The 17,389-nt window shown below is 38.4% G+C and overlaps 1 protein-coding gene across 1 annotated transcript in view; it reads left to right on the forward strand.

Moving 5' to 3' along the window:
- Positions 1 to 17,389, forward strand: part of TRIM33 (tripartite motif containing 33) — a 32,541-nt gene that overhangs the window by 1,316 nt on the left and 13,836 nt on the right. Inside the window, exons 2-8 of the mRNA XM_068419255.1 lie at positions 7,007 to 7,125; positions 7,228 to 7,375; positions 9,677 to 9,809; positions 12,876 to 12,992; positions 14,492 to 14,606; positions 16,482 to 16,628; positions 17,149 to 17,266. Of these exons, the coding sequence (XP_068275356.1) occupies positions 7,007 to 7,125; positions 7,228 to 7,375; positions 9,677 to 9,809; positions 12,876 to 12,992; positions 14,492 to 14,606; positions 16,482 to 16,628; positions 17,149 to 17,266 (897 nt within the window). The remainder of the gene's footprint in view (positions 1 to 7,006; positions 7,126 to 7,227; positions 7,376 to 9,676; positions 9,810 to 12,875; positions 12,993 to 14,491; positions 14,607 to 16,481; positions 16,629 to 17,148; positions 17,267 to 17,389) is intronic.

A 17,389-nucleotide genomic window follows, 5' to 3' on the forward strand; every position in this document is an offset into this window, starting at 1 on the left:
CCAAACTGTTCAGAAGCGGTTCATGTAGGATGTGGTCTTAGAAAGTCCATCAGTTTTAAAAAGATGATGCATTAAATATAGTTTATAAATGCACTAACTAAAGCACTTAGTTGGTCTTGTGATCCTTCTTGTTAAATTCCAGATTCTACGTTTTGCTTTATTATGCTAGTGAAAGACACAGAACTTGGAAAGCTAGGTTTATTTTACTAGCAGTTAGCAGGATTATCTGAATCCTGCTGTGTCTGTTAGGATACAAGTGTGGGAACAACACAAAGTGTAGCTTCTGAAGTATATATAAACTGTAATATCAATTCTTGTTATACACGTTTTAAGAATGCTTGATTGTGTACTTTGGTGAAATAAGAATTCGTCTTTGGATTGCTGCAACAAGAACTTTTAGATGATGTGAGCAAGATGTGCGTGTAGGGTTGAGGAGAGTACACTGGTAACGGTGTGTATGGTCCATCTGTAGCAGTACATAAGTCTGCATGAACAAGTGTGTTGGCCCAGCAGGTCAGTTAAGAACGAAACATTGGCCAACCAGAGATGCAGGTTTGTGAACAGCTCTCTCTGCACGTTGTAAATGCAGTCAGTTGAATGGCACATGAAATGCTTACCAGTAAATCGGATACAAAATGGACATTCTCAACATACAGAGATGTACCATGTTGCTTAGTCATGCAGGTTCCTTCCCTGTTGGCATGGGTTAGGGTAGTTGTGGAGTGTTACTTCCACTTCTACTGCTTCTCTAGTCTCCTTAACCAGGAGCAGGTGTTTTTCCATGGAGGAAGAATTAATGGGAAGTGGTACCCATAGCTCTGCCTGAAGCAGGTCATACTTAACTGCAGGCTCTCACTGCTGGATTACATGCTGTACTATTTTATACACATTTAAGTTTGCCTGCTATTTTTCAGTGTCTCTACATCTAGATAAGAGAATTACAAGTGCTGTGGAAGAGAACTGGGTTTTTATTTTGATATTTTCCTGGTTGCTCTCTTAATTAGTTTCAGATTTTGCTCTGCAAGAGTTGTCAGTACTTAAAGTAGTAAATATCTGTATGTGTTGGGTAATAACTGTGGAAGCTACTTACGGGGAGTTGAGGGTGAGGCCGGTAGCTACAGAGCAGGTCTCTGAGTGGCAGTACCCTTCCCTGATGAAAGCATGCTGCTTCATGGAGAAAATGGTCAGGCTGCTTGAAGGCAGTAGTTTGCGGTCTGTATCAGCATCTCTTCTACCCTGTTGCTGCTCCCTTGAGAGACACTAATGAAGGCAGAAGAATGGTCTCAATTCCTAAAAGTTTGAGAAACACTGACTAAAGTTTAAAACAATTATCCAAAGCTGTGGTTTGCTGTATTATAAATAAGTAACTGGTAGGTTCATACCTCTTGCACTGGTGAAAGAATTTTTTTTGCTGCTGTTTACATTTATGTTGGAAGAAAAAATTAGAAGTTTTTGGTTTTATGTATTTAAAACATATGTATTTTTATGTCATTTATTTAATTAATGTAAAAAGTAGCATCTCCTATTCAGTTTAATGACTTAAAGGTCATCGGAATGTGCATTTTATTTGGTGGATAGATGATTTCTTAATGCCTGGTGTTTCAGTTGTCCGACTAGACTCTTCCTTTCAGGTTGAATAGGTTACCAGAAAATGCTGCCTTGTATTGTGTCACAGTGTTTTGAAAAACGTTTATTTCTAAGTTAGAGATTTCAGATGGTTACGCATACTGCAAAACAACTTTTTATGCGCCCAGTGCTGCTTCTGCTGCTGGGAAGATAGGTTGTTTTGAGATGTCGCTGCCTCACAGAGATATTTACAATCTCTCTTAAGCAGATTATCTCAATAGAGAGAACGTGTGGCTCTCCCAGCTCCTTGTGAATGTCGCAATCTTCGTTAGGCTGAAAAACTAAAAAAGAGCTGCACGACGCTTTCGGAGCGCCTAAGGGATACATACATGATTGGTTAATGTGCATGTATGTATAATTTGAGGAACAATGCGTTTACTACTGAGTGCTATAATATATATAGTATTGTAAAGTATTTTTTTACGCTGAATTCAACTCCCATACCCAGTGTTTGTGTATTTAGAAACTGTGTATTAATCACACCTTAAATTACGCAGTAACTATTTTAAATTTGCTTTGGAAGGGGGACATAAAAAAGGTATGATGTCTATGAGAATGTGATGTATCACTTAAATTGAGTTCGAGAGTAGTTACTATATTTTCAGTGTAGAAACCTGAAAATTCCTGTGTCAAACAGACTGCTTAAGCTATGTAAATGCAGGCCATGTCAGTGAATGTTAGTACTCATCATCTGAACTCTCGTGATTCTTTAGCTTTCTCTGGTGTTGATGAGTGAGGGTCATGAATATATGCTGGAGCTGTCCTGAAAAATGTTCAGTTCGTATTCTGGACTTACTAAAAATCTTGGTCTGAAACTTAAATTTCAGTCTAAATTAATAGTGTATTTTAAAATAATATTTTTGTCTGAGAACATTCTAGGCATGTGCTATTTTTATAAAAATTGATGTCTGTGACTGCTATAAATTGGTTTTCCTTATATAATATAATGTTGTCAGTTCAATGCATTACAGTTGTGGTAGAAGCAAGGATTGTTTGTCAAAAAAAAAAAGCTGAATTAGGAGTTGACCTTGAAAACAGTTAAATTTTTTTTTTCATGTATTTATATTCTGATAGATTTCAGTCTGATTGTGTCGCTCACTTGACCTGTGAGGGTTTATTTCAAGGTCTAATTACTGAAACTAGGACAGGGGTTTTGGTGTATGGCTATGCAGAAAAATTTATTTGGAGCCTTACGTTTCTGAGAGAAGCAAATATTATGCACGTGCAGTAACTGCTATTGGTGTTCTCAACCACTAAACGAAACCTGGCAGAGATTCACGCCTTAGAGGGCTGCGTATGTGCCAAGTTTGAACTTAACACAGAAGTTTGAGTTATTAGATTGCATGAGTGCTTGCAAATATTTCCTGAACTGTGAAGCTTTATCATCATTATAACAATGTAAACATCTGAAATTTTGTTATAGTCACTTAGTACTTTTGTGTTGGGAATCAGCCTGACATGTTTCAACCCAAAACAAACACGTGTGTTTAAAACCAGATGTCTAAAATGATGCCGTTCACTGAATGATAATTGGGATTGTAGAAGGTTGATGACTAGATAGTCAGGGGATGATGTGGTAGAGTTTTAGGCTAGTGCTAACTGATGTCTCATAAATATCAGCAGAAAATATAAGCCATTTCTTTAAAATGAATGTTCTTGAAGGAGCACAGCATCGCATAGGTTGGCAGGGACTTGCAGACGTGTCTAGCTTGACCTCCTGCTCAGAGCACGTCTGGTGAGAGGAGGTTCTTTAGGGCCTTGTCCAGTTGTGTGCTGCCTGTCTACTGGGATGGCAACTCTACAGCTTCTCTGAGCCTCTGTTGCAGTGTTTGACTGTCCTTGTAAATATGTAAGATATATATTATGTTGAAGCAAGTTTTGCCTTGTTCCATCTTGTGTGTGTTAATATGTGTCCTTTGACGGTGCCCCTCCGGAAGAGCCCGGCCCTGTTGCCCGCCGCTCGGGTAGCTGCAGGCGGCGTTGAGGCGCAGGCCGGGCAGTCTGAGAGGTGCCGCCTCACCTCAGCGTTGTGTGTTCCGGCCCTCACCATCTGGCTGCCACTGCTGGGCTTGCTCCAGTTTGTCAGTCTGTCCTACTGGGGAGTCCCAGACTGGGCCCAGTACCCCAGAGTGGTCTCCCGGGGTGCTGAACAGGGAAGGGTCGCTGCCCCGGACCTGCTGATGCAGCCCGGGGTGCATTGACCTCTTGCCGAAGGGCACGCAGGTGACTGCTGTTCAGCTTCTTGTCCATAAGGTACTTCAAACGTTGTATTTTAGGGTACGAAAGTGAGGTCAAACTTACTTTTTTATACTCGTGTTTTAAGGTTTTAGTACTCTTCCAGTGTCGTGAAGCAACTAAAGAATTGATAAAGATTTTCATATTACGGACCAGAGCTTATGTTAAAGGAGTTGGATCTTATGAAAATATGAATTTTACTATGTAAGTAGGGATATTTAGGAATGAAAGTGTTTGGGTTCAATATTTGAATAAACTTTGAGAGATACTTTCAATTTATAATTTTGAACTACTGGAAAGACTCTGTACGTTAGTCCACCAGTGATGGAGGGGATACAGTAGTGAACAGTGCTGCTGAAGTGCAAAGTGCTTTTTGTAGTGTAAAGTTTTTAGCCAGTGGGTAAGTTTCCATGGTGAGTTGTAACTGTGTTCCCCTTCCCTTCCTCCCCACTTCCCCTTTCTCTAACTCCAGGGCTACAGGGCTGGAGACGCCCAGCCGGCTTCTCAACTAAAACTAGAGAACCAGATCGAGAGGATGGTACGTGGGTTTGGCTAGGAAGCAGCTTAGTTCTGACTGGCTCAGGAAGCCTTGCTCTTCTACAGATGGTCTCTGATGAAATTCCAGAAGGGAATTTCTAGAAGTGTGGGTATGGAGCAAAGAATAAGGTTCAGAAAATTCCACAATTAAGAAAAATACTTTTGTTGCAGCTTTAGGTGTTAGTTGGCAATGGTAGATTAAAAGCATCTTCTATTTGAAATCTTTAAGTTTTTGATATGTTCCAGTGTGATTTGCTGCTGGATTATGTTGCAGGCTTTTTAGCAGTCTTTCTGTTTTTATGAAAACAAAATTACTTTTTCTCCTCAGTTTACTTCAGTTTTGCGCTTTCTGACATTGTTTGATGTCTGTGGTCTAGTTTAGTGTGCTTTATCTAAATTGTAAGTAGTTAAAAGGATTACATAGGTGCTACTCTCATTAGTGTTAATAAAGTCTTTGACAAATAAGAACGTCTAACGTGCAATCTAAGGAAGATGGGACTTCTAGCAGTTGTATAACTAACGGTTCAACACGTTGCATAGTAAAATTTGTGCTACTCGCCTCTCTGTGCTCTGACAAACTCTTCACCTGAGGTACTTTGTGTTCTGCTCCAGTGCGAAGCGTAGGCGATAACCTCAGCAGAAGTTGCACAGAGAGCTGGAGCCGTACCAGAATGTTCTTCTTGGTGGCTTTTGCTTGGTCTCGCAGTCGTGACCCGCAGCCTCATTTGCAGAGATGTGGGCTCCCGTGCGGGCAGGGGCAGCTCTTCCTGATTTCGGGACACGGCCGGAGTTCCTGTTTCCATCCTCTGCGGGCTCTGCCTGGAGTCCTGTCGGCGTGCTGGAGAGAGCCGGGGTGCTGAGTGGCTCCGGCAGCTCCCCAGGGCTGATTCCTGCTGTAGTTTTCGCAGGTCCATCCCTGACGATGTTCTTGTGGGGGTGGAATTTGACTTTGCGTTGTGTAAAGATTATAGATCTTGGGCTGCCTTTTCTTTTGTCTGCAATATTTTGTGTGATTAATCCAAGACAGCACTAAAAATCAGGTTTAGCTGTGGTCTGTTTTAGATGCAGTAGTTTTAATGGTAAACGTTTGAAATTTTTCTTCTGTAAGTATTTACACATCAACTGATAGATTGTTTTCATATAGTATTCCTTAAAGAATTTTGTCTTTCAGTGGTAAGAAATCTCAAGGTTCTGCATATGGAGAAGGCTTCATTGTGTATGTGAAAGCTCTTGTACATGTAGGTACTGAAATACTGGTTATTTTTCACATCCTGCTCTTGAAGCATGCTTGGTCTGAGACAGGCAATTTTTAGTTGGATTATAGTTGTTGCTCTGCTATGAATTTTCTGTGTTCTGAAGCTATCGTTAATTTTAGCCTTTGAAAAAATTAATGGTAATTTACTGCTAATGTAATTAATCTCCCTGAAATAAGTCCTACTGTTCTAACTGAATATCCACAAAGGAGTTGAGCATCATTTAATTACCCTTACTTTTCAAAGTTGTTTCAAGTGTTCCTAGTGTATAAAAATACCCAATCGCTTTGAAAGCTTCTCCTTGAAAATGCTATTCACAGTAAAATTGTATAGGAAGTTGATTTAAGTCTAGATGACACTTCTGGGAAGAAAGTGGTAACCACTACCTTAGCGGTAAATAAGTTTTCAAACCTTTTATGTAGGTTGCTCATAGAACATCTGTAAATGTCAATTTGGTTCATGTAGTAACTTATTTGCAGCTCTGCTGAGGACTTAAAACTCTAATTTAGCAATTACAGAGAGTAACAAAGCAGGATACTGGAAAGGAACTAGTCTAATTGATATCCAGTGTTAAAGCTGTGTACGTATACATTTACATGTATATGTGCAAAGTGTTGTATGTGCTGCAGAAAGGCAGGTGTAGTTGGCACGAGAGGGGTTTTTGCCATCAACTCATGCTTTGGTATTAGCCTTCCCTGCAGAATTCTGTTTGAAAAAACCCTGAAACCTTTAGATAGTTCGTATCTGCCTCCTGACCTCATGGAAACAGGTTATGTTAGGAAACATCCTCTGTCGTATCTGGGAGAATATTGTGACACTCTGCTACTTTGACATTTCCATGGACATCACTAAAGTCACACCTGACTATCCAGGCACACCTCTCAGTGCTTGTCTTGAGGTAGACTGGACAATAGATGGTTATAAAAAGTAATTAACAGGTGACTTGAGTTTAACAAACTAAAATGAGGGAGGGAGGAAATGATATTTGCTTGGGGAGAATAAATGACTTGGCTAAAAATATGTATTTTTTCGGGAAGAAATCGTAGGTGTGATATAGAAATTACCACAACTTCATTCTAGGTAAGGGGTCCTTTTCTGAAGAAGGGGGGTGTGTGGTTTGTGGGTTTTTTTGTTCGTGTTTTGTTGTTGTTGGGGTGAGGGATTTTTGGGGAAGCCTGTTATCTATGGGTAATGACTGCTTCTTAAGGGTAATGTCAACTGTGGAATTTGTTCCTTTACCCCAGTGAAATGAGTGGTCTGAGGATTTTGTGTTCATTCTTGTCATCTTTTGATTCCGGGCATGTTGGTTTTCACATTCTTTTTCTTAAAACTGGGAAACTTCTTGTGCTTTGCAGTTGGTGTCATCAGATGCCCGATATGCCGCCAAGAATGCAGGCAGATAGATCTGGTGGATAACTACTTTGTAAAAGACACGTCAGAAACACCAAGCAGCTCCGATGAGAAGTCAGAACAGGTACAGCGCTTCCCTGCTTGCCAGAACTCACGTGCTGGTTTGGTTTCTGTGCATGTTAACGCTTCCAGAAAAATGACGGTGACTGACTGTTTCCCTCTGCAGGTGTGTACAAGCTGTGAAGATAATGCTAGTGCTGTCGGATTTTGTGTAGAGTGTGGGGAATGGTTGTGCAAGACTTGCATAGAAGCTCATCAGCGAGTAAAATTTACTAAAGATCATATGATCAGAAAAAAAGAGGATGTATCTTCAGGTGAGTGTTTGGATATTGCTTAGTCCTGCCTGTAGTAAAAATGTTTTCTCTTTGGCACATGTAAAAACAGAGAGGGGGGATTATTTAGGTAACAACCAGCTGTATGGCTTTCCCCAAAGATTTGGGAAAAGTTTAGTAAAAAGCTACCAGTGCAAAATTGGTAGCTCTAAAAATAGAGGAAAAACTAAACTTTAGACTAATTTTCCTATACTTTGTACAGTTTGATGTCCAATGTAAAAAATATCTTAAGTACAGAAGGAACAGAATGAGACTGCAGTCTTTGGAAAGGATTTAGACACATTCTTAATAATCCTTTTATTTAGTAGAATAACTAAATGGGGGGGTTGAAATATAGAGAGCACTGACAGATTGGTAATCTTATCCATTGGCCAAGGAAATTAAATTATACATTTTGCTGTACTTGGTTGTAAGGAGCAATTATAGTTCTCCCAGTAGAGAAGTATATACAGATAAGCTTATAGTCATATTCAGTATGATGTTACTGTTGTATTGAAATTGCTGAGTAAATGTGGAATTTGAGTTTTAGGTTTAATATCTCTTTCAGTTAGCAAAATTTAATGTGTGAAGTGTGTGTACCGTTTGTTTAGACATGCAGCTTTATTAGAAGCTAATTCTTAAGCCATCATTTGACTGTATATCGCTTGTAACCTACTGAAGTAATGTGGAAGATGTTCTCAAAACAGGTAGAAGGTAACTGGATTTTTAGCTTAGATGATTTTACTTGTAAATGGGATAAAAGTTCTGATTTCAAGACAGGTTCTACACAATCTGGATATGTATGAAGACTGATCATATTGAGGAAGAGAGATCTTGACATTTTGCTCTCTCTCTTCATTTAAAATACATTAAGATCTTCATTATTGTTTTGTTGTACCATTGCAAAGGAGTAACACTGCTTTGCTTTCTGCCGACTCTTGTCAAAATCATATTAATACTTTAAAAGTTTGCTATTGAGCTTAGTTCTTTTAGACAACGATCGTATTTCACTTGCAGGAGAGGTTTCTCTGTATGTTGTAATGGGTATTGTTTAATAAGAAATATTACGTGTCTAAGTTTAAACATACTAATCTTAGTAGACGAGAAACACTTAAGGTGAAATCAAGTTACAGGGCCCTACAAATAATTACTAATGTTTTTCATTAGGAATGCTATGTTGTGACTGTCAAGGTGATACTATAGCTCCGCTTCCCCTTTATTAACCTGAATGAGGAGATACCGAAAAATGAATGTTTCAATAAAGTAAACTTTCTGTCAGAAATTTAGGTTGGTGTTGATGAAGGTGGAAGCCCACGTGTAGTCGTATGCTAGCACATGGCGAGAACGTCGCCTTCCTTTGACCTGACGTACAGCGATCCTTAGTAACTCTCTTGATTGTGGGGAATGACTATTCATCATTTTTTCAGAAGAGCTCATTCTGTTCTTTCTTGCTAGACTCTAAGATATGCCCTGGAGATGTAATTAATTAATTAATTTCTATTAATGAGTATCAGCTGTAGATTCATGAGCTCTCTTTCTTTACAATAACTTGCATGATATAACCAGCTTCAGAAATATTGGAGACTGAGGAGGATATTCATGTTTTAAACCTTACCTGCTGTATCTTCCAAAGGCTGCTTTCCTCTGTGCTAATCTCAAAATAACTTTAGAAGATTGTGCAGCACTTTTTAGTAAACTTGGAACTATTTTTTGACATTATCTGTTATTTGCTTATGTGGAATTAAGCAGTTTAGCTGGGGTTTAAGTAACTCTTAACTATGGCAATGTTTGCTTTGCATTTACCACTACAGTTGCATATGACTTAATGAGGTTTATAAAGGTTTTGAAGTGATAATTTAGAAAACCTATGGGTGTTTGACAGTACAAAAGCTTGTGAGGTTTGATCCATCCATCAGTGTGTCAGAGCTGAAATTGCGTGCAATTTAATCTTTAAACACGTGTACACGGTCCTGGTGCTTGTGTACGGTTTTTACATTCTTACAGGAGCCAGTGTCTTTTGAGTGTTTGTGATAGAAGAGGAATTCATCCTTCTCTTTGAATACAATGAAACAGCTATAACCCACTGGCACTTTAAATATTTCAATGAGAACGTGTTCACGGTAACTTTAGGAACCTCTTAAGATACGTTAAAACTTCCTGCTCTTCAGCAGCTCCATAATACAAGTCTGTAGTTGTCTTTGTCCAAATTCTTGGTTGTTACTTAGCTCAGAAGCTAGTTGTTTTGCTCTTCAGGTTGTCTGAATTTTATTTTAAAATGAAAAAATGGTTTATTTTTAAAAACAGAGGCCGTGGGAGCATCTGGTCAACGTCCTGTTTTCTGTCCTGTCCACAAACAAGAGCAGTTAAAACTTTTCTGTGAAACATGTGACAGGCTGACATGCAGAGACTGTCAGTTACTGGAACACAAAGAACACAGGTACAAATATTACCATGTCTTAATTCCTGTGGTGCACTTTTCTCTGAGGATGAAATGGCATTGATTTAAAACAGTTGTGTCATTAAATACTGTTGTATTTACTCTTTGTTGGACTGAAATGATCCCTTCCAAAGGAGCACCTGGGTGAAGTGCTGAACACTTTAAGCGATCAGTTGGTTGAGCTTTGTCAAGTGTCTTAAGAGCAGATTCAAAACAACATGATCTGAGGCGATTTGCTGAGATTAAGGTGTTAACTTGCCTGGCATTTACTAGTGCTGTCACTCTATTGAGGACTTGAATAGAAATTGCTACAGCCCTGAACACCTGGCGCTGTAAAGAAGCAAAAGTGATATAGTGAGTCATGGAAGAGGTAATTTTTTGAAAGGGCATATTTTATTATGCAGCAGTCTTTCAATTTAGGGTAATTTTGTAAAGGAAGGTATAAATTTTGCCTCATAGATTTATATATTTTTCTCGTACAGAGGGAAAAATTGTTTGCTTTTAGTTGGTTTGTTGAAAGTTGCCTCATTCCATGTAAAAAGAAATGATGGGTTTTGTCTCTGGAGCTTGCTTTTCTCTTAGCTGCTAGAAAAAAGTTGGAACCTCTTAAGATCTGTTAAAACTTCCTGCTCTTCAGCAGCTCCATAATACAGTTGTTTGAATGTTTGAAAAAGTATTTTGCAGTGTTGCAATAGAGAATCTGGGGATAAATATGTATTTATCAGTGACTGCAGCACTGCTTTTCCTAGTCAGTCTACAAGTAACACTTCTCTGTAAAGGTGCTTGGCAATATGTTGCAATGATGAATTTAGTGGTTTGTTTCTTTTTTTTTCCAGAGTAGTGTTTACTCTCATAGACTGCTACAGCAGCCTTATGGAGAACTTACACTTTTGAAATTAGTACTATTAAAATATTAACAACCTCGAATATTCCTGCTCTGTTCTTTCATAGGCTTGATCATAAATATCCTGAAAGACAGACTCGTCCAGAAAGCGTGCTCTCCCAGCATATGCTAACTAACTTTATAGCTGCTTTCTTTGCATCTGTTTTGCGCATGATGCTAACTATTAACAGATGTATCTTGTTCTGCTTATCCATTCTCTTCCAGTAAGAGAAGAGAATACTTTGCTGTTAACGTGCTTTGTTGCAGAATATTCTTTAAAAATTGTTCTGTCTGCAGATGTCAATTACAGATGATTAGGGCGACTGCTTCGTCTACCATGAAGTACAACTGAGATTTTTATGAAGCTCACTAAATCATTGAAGGAAAATCATGCCAAGTGGAAACAAGAGTTGATTTTAATCTCCTGTTTACTTCTTACCCGAAATCCTAATAGTTTGCACCAAAGGAGGATGAATCACCATTTCAGTAGCAACATGGTCCAGTGTTCAGTTCAGAATTTCAAGTGAAAGAATTGCTGGTGATTCTGTAGAAAACTGACATTCTTTTAGCAGCTTAATGGTGTGCCATTCCTCTAGTTCAGGTAGTTTTCAGTCCACACACTTTGGAAGCTAGAAGTACAATAAAATATTAAAAAAAAGAAAGTCTTTTGGCAGTAGCAGGAGCTACAGCAAAATTTTAGCAGTACTAGGTAAGTGTAGATATTTTTTTTCCTCCTTAAAGTGGGAATCTGATTTTCAACTTAATGAAAATAGTGTTAGAAAATCTGCAAATCTCTAAACATTTCGAATTTTGTGGCCTTTGGGCTTTAGTAATGCTACTTTTTGCATTATAGTACCTAAAATCTTGTGATGCTGTCTGCAAGAACCTGAGACTGTTCTTAGACAATTTTAACATTCTGACATTGAGGCTGAGGAATCTAAACTCTTGTAGTTGAAACTTGTCTATTGCTGGTACAAACTGAATGAACAGGAGCAGAGTTGTTTCTGTTGCGAATACTGTTCTCTTTCCCTAAGTCTCTGTTATCATAATCGTGAGTAATTTGAATCAAGAAACAGTATTACTGTAAATTTGATCATATATCCAAACAGTCTTTTCCTGTTAGATTAGATTGTGATGATCTCCTAGATTTTAACAAAAGATGACCTGCTTTCTTTTCAGTTGTGGTTGGGAGGTAGTATAGGTTGCTTCTAATGCAGCTTATGAGATGCTTCACTCTGCCAATTTGAATGCTGGGATGTAGTGTAGTGAAGAAAGGAAGACATTCTGGGAACCTAAATTTTCCCTTTTGTTAACAAATTATATTTCAGAAGCATGAAGTTTACTTACTGCAAAGACAAGAAGTGGCAAGTGACTGATAGGAATCCTGGGTTTTGGGGGAATCTTTTGATAGTTGAGCAGTCGAGCAGAAAAGATGAAAACTCCTGGAGCTACTTAGTTCCCCTTGTCATTTTCAACATAGCCATTTTGCTTTTGTTGCATTGTTAATTCCTTTTGTGATGCATAGTATGTTAGGAAAATGAAACTAATTTAATTGTTTTCCTTTGATGTAGCTACTTGCACTCTTTTCAGATGAAGTAATGGAAGGTGCCTTTGATACAGTAGCTGTTTGGTTGTAGGACTTGGAAGAGAATGATATGTTCTTCACTTGGAAGTACCTAAAAAAAATTTAAAATTAAGTTTTATTTAATAGGAATATTGTCTTTCAGATTAAACCAGTTCAGTCAAATATGAGCAGTATAATCTCCGTTGAAAAATTTTTTCTGGGATAGTGGGGTTTTTTTACATCATTTAATGTGTGTTTTAAGCTACTAGTGCATTTTCCTCATCTAATGTTAACAAAATGATTTATCAAACTCTGAAGTTTCTGTATCTCCTTTAGCTGGTGTTCCATAGCTTGCTGCCTTGTGAAACAATGCAGTGTGTTGTCTCCCTGTGTAGTTCGAATTAATAAATGACCCATAGAGGTTCAGTCTTCTGGACACTTACAGAGGATTTTATCAGTACTGAAAGATTTTGCTGATACAAACTACATATAGTTTGATTTTTCTGTGTGTTTTGTCCTATTTTTTTCGACATTTTATAGCTTTACGTCTAAATTGGGAACCCTTGGTTTCAGCACGTTGCTTCTTGGTAATTGATATCTTCTTTTGCATGTTGAAAAGGTATCAGTTTCTGGAAGAAGCATTTCAGAACCAGAAAGGTGCAATTGAGAACCTATTGGCCAAACTTCTTGAGAAGAAGAATTATGTAAATTTTGCAGCTGCACAAGTTCAGAATAGGTAAGTACCCCAAAATGGTTAACTGTTAATATTACATTGCCTTTTTAATGAGTCACAGTAAGATGAATGATGGGACTAGAATAATACTTACATTTTTTAGTTGATTCTGTATCTTTAGTTGTATTGGACGTAATTACTTTTCAGAATGTTTCCTTCCCTACGATACTGTGCATCTGTAGGAAGTTGTTACAAGAAACAGGTGTCAAAGATGATATCTTTTATGGCAGCTTTGAATAGAACCAAAGATGCGGCACATCTATTATGCTTGAGGGAGGAAAAAAAAAAACGAAAACAAAAAGGAATAAAAAAGGCGAGGCGAACCTGGCTTATGGTTTCTGCTAAGTTCAGCTCTAGGTGACAGAAGTGTCGGCTGTAGAGATAAACAAATTTTTATTGAAATATTTTTGTTTGGTATGAATGCCTCTTTGTGTAACAAAAACTTGTTTTTAATTGAATAGGAATTTGGTTTTGTTTTTTAATTAGGAAAGCAAAACAGTGTAATTACCTGAAAGGAAGACAAGCTTTTCCTTAGTTTAACTTAAGAATTCCAGAGTTAGCTTAAATTCAACGTCATATTGAATGTTGAATATAGAGACAGAGAGAGAGCACATGATCACTGCTGGCTTTTCACCCACGTGTGGTGATGTGCTGTGCGGAGGTCAGGGGATTCCACTGTGATCCTCGGTGGTTTTGTGCACCTTCCGCAACTTCTGAGTCATTTGCAAAATGACGGATCATCTGGAGATGGAAAGTACAAGGGTAGAAGGAAGTGTACCAAAGATAAAAGGAGAAGTTCTGGTGCTGATTTTTAACTCATAGTGGTGCAATGTACATTAAAAAAAAAAGTTGGAAGGAGAACATATGACATGACAGAGGTAAATGTGTGAAGATGGAAGCAATGAAACTCTTTGAAGGGACCCAAAAGAGGACACCGCTGTGAAGCAGGACAAGCTATAGAGTTGTTACGTGCTTGAAGAAGAGACAGAAGCCCAGATACATGGGAAATAATTAAACTGAAAGCTCAAGAAACGTCACAAAATATTCTGTGATAAGAATTCAAGGCCAATAATGGGTGGTGCATTCTGCATAGTGGAAGAGATGTGATATGGAGATAAATATATATGTGTACATACACGTGGTCTTGGCTGGGTATGTCTCAGTGTGTGTGTAAGCATATAAATAAAGTGTATAAACCACAAGGACTGTTTCATATTATTTTAAGTAAAACACAGGTTGTTAATTGAGAGACCATCTTGATCTCAGACTGTTTAAACTTTTTTCCAAAACTGAAATTTTAGATGGCCTCTTTGAAAAAGTTGATTAACGGTGAATTCTCTGTTAGAAATCAAACAAGTTATAAATTTTGAACTTACAGGAACTTCTTTCAGTGCAGAAATTGCTCTTTCACTTTTCAAGGGTGGGAAGATGCCTGTGGTGTTTGCTATTTGATGGCATAGTATAAAGCAACTGCATGACAATACCTTTCTCTTTTATTTTAGGATAAAAGAAGTAAATGAAACTAACAAACGAGTAGAACAGGAAATCAAAGTGGCTATATTCACCCTCATCAATGAAATCAATAAAAAGGGAAAATCTCTCTTGCAGCACCTTGAGGTACCTTTAAGAGAAATAATAATAGTGTTGTTCATTGTTTCCAGTCCCCTCTTGAGAACTCGCAGTCCATGTTTGAAAACAGTTTGTTTGGTGTGACTGCAGGTATTGCAATACTAATATTGCCTATGAGTAGTGTGTTGGAATTAGATATCTTGTTTATCTTTTTGCTAGCCAGAGCCTGGGGCTCCTTTAGTTTTATGCCTATTCCTCAGATGCATTCTAAATCAGGCTCATCATAAAGGAGTGTCTGAAAATCTCCTTTCCATGTTCTGTTTGCGATATTTCTGTATTATAATATAATTCTAAGGTGTGTATAATCTAGTCTTTTCCTCAAACAGCTTTTTAAGGTTCATGTAAATATATTAGCACTGTTATGGTTGAGTTGCTTATTTTTGTCTTCTACTGATACCTTGTCTAGAAGTTCTTTTTCAGAGTGTAAACAACTAGAGACAGGTCTGTGTGCCTTGTCTTGAGCACGTGACAAATTGATGCAATGTGTTTGATGCAACTTTACATCATTCTTTGCTCTGTCGGTTGTGCTGGGTTGTTAAAATCAGTTTCCCTCCTTTTGCTTGTGTAGGGTGGTGGCAGCAGGGAAGCGGACAGGCTAGTATTAATTGTCACTCCTAGTGTCATGTTGACTGCTTTGCTGCTAAGACAGTGGTGGTCCTAATGGCAGTTGTTAGTATTTGTGTCCTTAGTAATTTTCACAACTGGTATTGACTTCTAACAAACCCTGACCCTTTAAGTACACCTAGGTTTTCAAAGACATGGTCGTCTTGCATACTTGTACATGAAGGTGTAATGCTGGTATTTTAAGTTGCATAGATTGGCATCATAAAGGAGGCAATGACTTTAAACATACCTTCCAGATAGCACATTCTGAATAATAATTATATTCTGACTTTTACTCAAATCTATGAAAATTTAACTTACGACTACTTTTTTTTTTATCTGAAGCGAGAAAATCCATCAAAAGAAGTTAGTTCGTAGCATATTGCCAGTCTTCCATGATGTGACTGAAAAATTTAAGATCAAATTAATTACAGTAGATCTCTTCTGGTTAAGGAACTCTTTTCTGGAAGAAAAGAGTATTTGACCAAGAGTGAAATAAATAATTTAAAATTACATTAGTAACTGAATTTTTACTTTTCTTGTTTACCTAGCATTTGTTACAAGCTAGAAAAATTCCATTGGAAACTTTTTTTTTTTTGTGAGGGTAGCAGTTGCCCAGTCATGTATTGTTAAATTTGAATCCTGAAGATTCAGTGTTGCAACCCAGATTTTTAGCACAAGGTTTACTGCTGGCAGGTTATCAAAGGCTGAAGACTTCTCAGATGTGGGGCTGATGAGTTTGCCTGCTGTACTTAGGAGGTGTTTAGAGGCAGTTTCTGGTTGGCGTGGGGGGCTGGTGTTCAGAGCACCCCGGCCACCACTGTCGCTGTCTCTTCCAGTTGCTGCTCTGCAGCTCCTGCGATGGCAGTGGCAGGAATGCCAGGGCACCACCCACTACGGAGCTGGCAGTTCTGCTGAGCCCCAGTCTGGGTCGCTCCCTCAGTTCTCTGTCCTGCTGCTATGCCTCTGGCAACGTGAGGAAGAGAACTGGTCTTTAGCAGTTGATGTTTTCCTGGGGTAAAGCAGAGGCTCTTCTCTGAGCCCACTGTTTTCCCTGCACTGTGATACCTCTGGGAAGAAAGGTAGAGTGGAATAATAGAGAATTATTGCTTGTTGATTCTAGCCACTCTAAATATGAGCGCTAGAATAAGCTGCTTTGCTTGTGACATTTTTCTTTTGCTCTAAGAACTGTGATAGCTGTTTACGTTTTCCTCTTAAATCTGAAGCCCCCATTGTAATAAAGTTTTTGTTTCTTTGTAGAGTGTAACAAAGGAGAGACAGATGAAGCTAATACAACAACAAAATGACATCAGTGGTCTTTCGCGACAAGTGAAGCATGTGATGAACTTTACTAATTGGGCTATTGCAAGTGGCAGCAGTACTGCTTTGCTATACAGTAAACGGCTGGTAAGGAAGCATCCTCTAACTTGTCTGTACAGTACAGAGAATGTTTAGGCAAAAGAATTTTCTAAGTATCATGTAGCTTCACTAGATTATATCCAAGGAAGAGACAATAAGTTGTTCATGCTTCATTTAAAAAAAACAAAGCCAAAAAACCCCTTCTGTAATAATGGGATAAATTTCCCAACTTGGATACCACTTTGCATTTGTAAATTAAGGACCTAACAAGAAGGAATGGGGTCAAGCTCTGTAAGGGCACCTCAGTGTTTCACCCGAGTCATTGCAGAAGTAGTATTATTGTGTAACAGTACTGCTCAGTAATAAACTTAGAAGTTGAGTAAAAAATTAGTTTTATGGTGGATGATTTTCCTGGTGAACAGAGTGCTTTCTAGGCTACTGACTGAACTCGCTATTGACAGTCCTTGTTGGTGGTCTAGCAGTCTAAACTTGCTGGGCAAATGCACACTTATTAATGTTCTCATTCTTTATTTTGTTGTAATCACCAGTTGTTTTTGCTTTCCATTAGATAACGTTCCAGTTACGTCATATTTTAAAGGCACGTTGTGATCCTGTCCCAGCTGCCAATGGAGCAATACGCTTCCATTGTGACCCTACATTCTGGGCAAAGAACGTTGTCAATTTAGGTGAGAAAGTTGTGTTTGCTTATTCTGTGTTACTTGAAAAGCTAGATGGAGTTGGGGGTGTTAATCCAGCATGAGTGAGTTGGAGTTCAATACATCTCTTAATGCAGAAGACCAAAACTCTCT

Source organism: Nyctibius grandis, chromosome 27, assembly GCF_013368605.1.
Source record: "Nyctibius grandis isolate bNycGra1 chromosome 27, bNycGra1.pri, whole genome shotgun sequence".
Taxonomy (NCBI): Eukaryota; Metazoa; Chordata; class Aves; order Nyctibiiformes; family Nyctibiidae; genus Nyctibius; species Nyctibius grandis.